The sequence below is a fragment of the Aptenodytes forsteri genome, unplaced genomic scaffold, assembly GCF_000699145.1.
Source record: "Aptenodytes forsteri isolate BGI_AS27 unplaced genomic scaffold, ASM69914v1 Scaffold68, whole genome shotgun sequence".
Lineage (NCBI taxonomy): Eukaryota > Metazoa > Chordata > Aves > Sphenisciformes > Spheniscidae > Aptenodytes > Aptenodytes forsteri.
This window is the reverse complement of record NW_008795382.1, coordinates 1,094,007-1,100,748: the sequence shown is the minus strand read 5'-3', so window position 1 is coordinate 1,100,748 and position 6,742 is coordinate 1,094,007. Positions and strand designations below refer to the sequence as shown.

The 6,742-nt window shown below is 39.3% G+C and overlaps 1 protein-coding gene across 6 annotated transcripts; it reads right to left on the bottom strand.

Moving 5' to 3' along the window:
- Positions 1-1,425: 1,425 nt before the first annotated feature.
- On the bottom strand, positions 1,426-6,661 carry PDCL (phosducin like). Of its 6 annotated transcripts, none has more exons than XM_009280598.1 (5): positions 6,623-6,661; positions 5,393-5,436; positions 4,758-4,932; positions 3,292-3,473; positions 1,426-2,179 (listed from the first exon to the last, which is right to left on the bottom strand). In XM_009280598.1, the coding sequence occupies exons 3-5, from the start codon at positions 4,924-4,926 to the stop codon at positions 1,628-1,630; spliced, it is 903 nt and encodes a 300-aa protein (XP_009278873.1). In that variant the 5' UTR covers positions 4,927-4,932; positions 5,393-5,436; positions 6,623-6,661; the 3' UTR covers positions 1,426-1,627. The 6 variants fall into 6 exon arrangements, with proteins under 6 accessions (XP_009278873.1, XP_009278877.1, XP_009278876.1 ...); XM_009280602.2 differs by lacking the exon at positions 6,623-6,661 and adding an exon at positions 6,054-6,219; XM_009280601.1 differs by lacking the exon at positions 6,623-6,661 and adding an exon at positions 5,757-5,790.
- Positions 6,662-6,742: the final 81 nt, after the last annotated feature.

The following is a 6,742-nucleotide window of genomic DNA, read 5'->3' as shown; positions in this document are numbered from 1 at the left end:
ATATTATGACTTGATTCATGAAGGAAGTAAAGCACAAACAAAATAAACAAACACACCTTAATGAAAATGTAATCACTGACAAATGGTAATGACAAAGGTGCTGCAGGAGGGAAGCGTAATATGCAGCTGCTGCGTTCAGTAGCAATAACGTTCATAAAGAGGCAAATGGGCTCAGCCAGTGCGGGATGGCTTTTATTCTGTGTCCAGAAGTGGGAGTCACCCTGTGTTTTTGGGGAAGATGAGAACTTTAAGATCAGTGTCACTGGGCAACTGAAACAGCTGCGATGATGCTTTTGAGGAGGCCTTTGTTATTTCTTACAAAGGACAGAGGGAAAAATTGCAGTCTCCACAAAGGTTTCACCTCCACCCCACAAGACTTTTTTCTGTTAGTGAACTCCACTGACGTGCGATACAAAAAACATGCTCCCAAGAGCTGCCATCAGAGGAAAACCAGGACAGTGGCAATGTTTTTGATCCTGCTAAACACTTTGTGCAGAGACTGGATACTGACCTTCAGAGAAGGGAATCAGCTGGGAAAAAACAGGCCTGCTACTGAACACCCGTATTGATGACCTGGTCTCTTGGCTCAAGGCTGCTTTCCCACAAAGCCATCCAGTCATCTGCCAGGTCCAGGGGTTATTAATATTCAAAATACATCTGATGACCCAGCTGAGGCAGGTAATATGAAGGCAGACAGAAATGAACTTTAGCACTGATTTACTAATTTGAGAGAGAGATGAAATTCTGAAGTTATTCAAGTCCTAATTCTGCATTTTGCCAACAAAATTCTCCTTGATGCTATTCAGCACACATGTTGGAGCTCTTTATATCTTTCTTAAGAGGCAGAGATCATTTTCTGATGAAGCGACTACTATGACCTCTAAGGGTGGGCATTTTAAAACCCAAGAATGTATTAAGAGCTGTAACTGAAGGAAGACTTTCTCATTTAAGTCTCAGGCAAGGTTAAAGAAAGAACCCTCTCCAGCTGAAAAGTAATTTTCAGGATGAAGTCTGGGGCTGTTGTTTTTTGTAAGTGAGAAAGGAACAAAAATCTGATGCCAAGTGTTGGAACACGAAGGTACTTCCAAGAAGGAGACTGCAAATTGGGGAACGGAAGATGGGACCTTGCACTGTTAACTGGCAGCAGTTCAGCTCCAGATTAATAAAAGTCTTGAACACTTAGAAACTTCTTTATTTGCGGTCTCAATTCTTGTCTTAGTCTCAAGCCAACTGATATTCACATACGCTGTTTCAGGAAACCTGTAAGGAGACTGACCATACACAGCTGATCTGAGAACAAAGTGTTTAAAAAAATCTAAGTGATTTGGAGAACAGAGATGACAATACACAATTTCCTAAACTTACTGAATTGTGTTAGAACTTCATGTTTAGTAAAATACATTTGAATTGCATAAAAGCAAGATTGTTTCAGTGTGTACTTTATTGAATTTATTTAAGAAAATGTTAGGAATTCCTTATGTTATTTTTAACAATTTTTTAATGAGCAAAAGTCAAAGTGCATGAAGGGGAAGAATACATACCCACATTAAGGAAGAACGAGAACAATTCCTAGCACAAGAACATCCCACAGTACAACTACACCTACTGGCCCCTTGGTACAAGTGGTTCAGTCTATTTCCAGATCACTGTCTTCACTGTAACATGCAGATGGATTATGTATAGAAGTCAGGAGCACGAGGTCTTTTTCTGGAAGCAAACCACATTCCTGCAGAAAAGCCTCCAGGTCTACAGCAAAAAAATCTTCTCCGAGCTGGTCAGTGATTCGCACAAAATTGCCGATGAGCTCACCTGCCTTATAGATCAGCAAAGCTGGCAGAGCATTATTAGTAAAGCGAGTGCTAGCACCAATGAGCGAACTCTTTACTCTGCAAAATTTAACTGTTGGATACTCAGCAGCCAGGCAGATCATACAGCCGTTCAGGGATTCGGTGCCAGGGATATCGTCTTCGTAAATATGGATCATGATCAGTGTGCTCTTATGCTCTTTATCAACTGTGTCCAAAAACGCTTCTCCACTGGTAATCTCAAAAACCTGTTTAAATTGCTGCCCACTGTACAACTGCTGTCTCATCTCCTCCATTCGCTGCTTCCTGTATCGCTGTAAAAATTCCTCATCATCTTCATCATTGTGAATCATGTTATATTCTTGTAACGTCATCTAAAAAACACATACAAAGATACATGAAAAAAAGATCTGCATCACTATATGGGTCACTTATATAATGAGAATTTAAATCAAGAGGATTAATGTGGGTCACTCATCTTTAGTAACAGCGAAGTGCAACCCATGAAGGCTCAAGCACCCTCTGTATTATACTCCATTTTGATCTAATTAGAAACCATGTCCGGTGGGAACAGCGATTTCAGCCTTGGGTATTCTCGTTTCCACAAGCTGCACTAATAGCACAAGTGGCTGCTCCATGCTCACACTTTAATTCAGGTTAACGGTGACTATGTGGTTTCACTAAGCTATGAGCACTGATTTGGGTACCGTGCCTGACCTAAGTCTAGCTTATTTTTCATTAGCTTTTTCATTTAGTTTTTCAGTTAACATTTTGTGGCAACCAAATGCACTATCTTGTCTGTAGAACTAAAATTAACAGGATTTTATGTATTTCGTATCTGTTCACTTGCTTCACTAAACATACTTGCATCACTCAAGGTATAGGACAGTGTTGCCAACTTTCATCATCTGAAAGCAAGAAACACTGTCTGCTAATTAGTAACTTCTCTGACTAGAACTGTAAGAGCTAGTTATACAGCCCAGATGATTAAAACCATTCACTACTTCCAACGCCTTCTATCTTTGGAGCTCAAAGTCAAAGCTAAATTCTCAACATTCACTTACTAAATATGAAATCAGTAAGGACTCCTAAACTCTTGTTTTAGGCATGGGAGGCAGTATTCATAGGTTTGCTGTACAACTCTTTGTATTAATCCCCTGAAGTTGACTTATTTGATAAACAGATAAGCGAAATCTGGGAAAAGGATTTGGACTTCTTAGGTATAGCAGCTAAATTGCTTATTTCTTAACACAGGCAAACACAGTGCTCCTGGAATACCACTAAAATGCAAAATAATTAAAATTGACAACACCTGGGAAATACAGTTATAATGCACTTATACCGCTGCTGTGTTCCTGTTTACTAGGGAGAAACGATACATATCTCCTGACAGAACAAGGATTCCTATCTGCTTCACGTACGCAAATGATGAAACTGAAAACGTTAAACATTTAAGTGGCATTTTAATTCCTTCATGCCATGCTACCTTTCCATTGATTTTTTCCTGGAGCTCTTTCTGCTTCTGCTTATCAGTCTCTTCATCTAAGTGCGATCTGCATGTCATAGATAACTTTTTTATGAGTCGTTCCATTTCTCTGCGCTGCTCCTGCCGCTGTTCAGTTTCCAGTTGTTTAAATCTTCGCCAGTCATTAATGACTCCTTTGGGACCTGAAATTAAATACGCAGGCATTTCGTATAAAAGGGTTAACAAAATTACACCTATCATTTAAAATTCAAGTAATAATTTGTAAGTCAGCAGTAAAATAGTGGCCCTGTCATAAACTTTTTGTATACTGTGCAAAATGTTGAAATTAAATGAAAGAAGTAATTTGCCATTTACCTGTCCTTGATAATGACTCCTTTGGGACCTGAAATTAAATACGCAGGCATTTCGTATAAAAGGGTTAACAAAATTACACCTATCATTTAAAATTCAAGTAATAATTTGTAAGTCAGCAGTAAAATAGTGGCCCTGTCATAAACTTTTTGTATACTGTGCAAAATGTTGAAATTAAATGAAAGAAGTAATTTGCCATTTACCTGTCCTTGAGCTTGTATCTTTTTTTTTTTCCTAAGAAGACTAAAGTTTATCTAACTAGGCTACTCTCATAATTGTCCCAAAGATTATTCCAAAGATTAATATCTGTGCTCTTGAAATAGAACCACCAGCCCTCAAGAATTCCCCTGTTGTTTGCATGGATTATCATAAGAACAAAAATAATGATGGGAAAGAATAATTAAGTTTGCCAATGCTCTTGTACAGAAGTACATTCTGTGATGTACAACAGCGTTAATTCTTATAGACTGCACCTTGCTGTTACCTTGCTGCTGGGGCCCAGTGGGGTTACTTTTTCAGGTCCTCTCTAAGTATGCCAGTTTAGTACTATAATTCTTCCATTCTTCCTTCAGGTGAAAGATGTGAACACAGGCAGGAAGAAGATTCTTCATCATTCTTAGAGAAACCGTAAAACACAGAGGGCCAGTCTTTGATAAGAACTTAAGAAATACCCTCTGGATCATACCAACGATCCACACAGACTCATATTGTGTCTCTGACAGTGGCAGTAGCGAACGCTATTTTGGGAAAGCCGGGCCACTTTCTGTCTATTCCTCATGTACTTGTTCAGCACATGTACCTGTTAGTGGTTAACAGCTGTGAGGCTTACAGGAAAGAAATGTATGCATTATCAACCAAATTGTACAAATCAGCTTTGTATGCAAAGCCTAACTGCTTTAGATATAATGCTGAAGTCTCTCAGAGGAGATATCAAACATTAAAATAAAGAACCGGCTATTAAAAGTAAGGTTAGGCCATAGCCAGGAAATGATCAATCTCTGACTCAAGTACGCATAAAACCAGGACTTTCACTTCGAAAAATGAGTTTTAGAAAAAGACATGAATCCTCCAATGAACAAAGTATTTACAAAACAATTAGTTTGATATGACGATACCTGTGTTGACTGCACTGCCATCGCTGCTAAGCTCTACTTCCCCAACGCTTTCAGGAATGGTGCTCTCCCCTTCTTTATCTTCTTTCTCACTGTCTTCATCCTCACCCTCACTGCTGCTGTAATAATACTGGAGCTTCTCACCAAGCAGTTTATCATCCAAAGTAGTCATTATGTTCTAAAAAATAAATTCACAAAATAGAGAATGTATCTCTTATTCAAATATGCAGTGCGAGATACCACTTTAAACGAACGATGATAGTCCTTTACTTCCTCAGAGCAGTTTTTTAGCCACGTAAGAACAGTTTACAGCACACTATCAAACAGCCTATAGCGCAGTCAGTCACGTGAGTTAATTCTTAGTCGCAATTTCAAACTCACTTAAGTTAAAAACCTTTACGAATAGAACCGCTTTGAGGCTCACTAGTGCAGAAACACTTTATGTGTTTTCTCATTCATGGAGAATGAATTTTCTAACTGTGATTCAGGAGTCTTATCAGCCTCACTCAGACAGCTCTATGAGGTTGATTTCCCAGTTATTGAAAGTTAAATTTCCAGTATTATTTGCATTATTTTAACAATGATCTATTTGAGCTGAAAAACGATCAATGTAATTAATCAAATTAAAATGTTCTGACCTTTATTCCTTTCCAGTCTTTCAGAGACAAGCTTCTATCAAAACCTGGAAGAATAAATTTCAGATTATATTAACTCAAATTGTCGAAGACAATCTCAAAAAAACTTTTGTGGAAATGTGGCACGTTTAAATAACATACACATGCAAGGAAAAAAAGTTTAAAGAAAATGTAACCACATTTGCTATTAATAAATAAAAAAGGTTACTCTCAAACACAGAAAACATACTTTCCAAGTATTGAGACAGAACATACAAATGCTTAGTGCAGTCAGTGCTACAGTTGTATGAACATCGCTTCCAGGCTAAGAAATAACATATCAAAAGAAAGATCTTCATGTCTGTCATCTTTTCACCTGTCCACTGACCACATCAGTCATCTTCACAGAAGTCAACAGCATCCTGTTTGTATGGACAACACTGAAATTAGATGCTGACACACTGATAAAGTGATTGCAACTATCCTAAAAATCCTCACTTTTCCCGAGTTAAACATTTTTTTCATCCAAAATACCTTCTGCTAAATAGAAATTAACAACAGCAGAATCCACCCTCTAAAGCTATGGGCAGCATCAGCATTTACAGATTTTTTAAGCCTCTCACATCAGGAGAACAGAAAGATCAGATGTTTCCAAGTGATGGAAAGCTGAAAAATCATGGGGCACCTTAAGAGTTTGGGGCGCTCTCTCCACTGACTCCTTCCACTACAATCCTCTGACAGAGCTGCTGATCGGATCTCATCCTGAATGGAGACGTAAAACGCCCGAGAATTACTCTTCTTTCCCGGGTGAGGGGCAAAGGGTGTATGAAGGAGTGCCACTAAGGTCAGATATGCGGCTGTGGACCTGTGATGCACAAACTACATCTAAATGCCCACAAAATTTCATTAAAAAAAAAAAAAGCAATTTCAATCAAATCAGTTGATTTGGGCTCACGCTTAATTCTGCAGGACCCTACAAGTCAGCCCTATTAATGTATATTTGACAAAGACGCCCCGAGCAATGTATGGATAAAGTAGGGCTTTTAGTTTTTCCGCCAACTGCTAGCAGGTTCTGCAAGAGTTAAACCCAGATTAAGCAGATTATCGAGGAGGTGGCCAGATGGCCCAGGATTACTGAGATTACTTCTCAAGAGCATCGCAGAGCAACGTGGAAGAGGCACCCCGAATTCAGGTGGGGACAGGCACAGCTGCAGCCATACCCGGGGCATGACAACACACCGCCACGAAGCGTACCGGTTTATAAAGGCGGATCCTCAGCCAGGGGCACTGCACGATGCAAAGGCAGAAAGCAAAACAGTTTAGTTTCAGTAGAAGAGGGCAAGTGCTCTGCACCTCCATTCCCAGCCGCCCCCT

Excerpts from the sequence above, each read along its gene's own strand:
- PDCL (XM_009280598.1), bottom strand. The coding sequence starts at position 4,926 with ATGACTACTTTGGATGATAAACTGCTTGGTGAGAAGCTCCAGTATTAT. Across the intron at positions 3,474-4,757 it reads TGGCAGTGCAGTCAACACAG|GTCCCAAAGGAGTCATTAAT; the intron begins GTATCGTCATAT and ends ATTTAATTTCAG. Across the intron at positions 2,180-3,291 it reads AGGAAAAAATCAATGGAAAG|ATGACGTTACAAGAATATAA; the intron begins GTAGCATGGCAT and ends TGTGTTTTTTAG.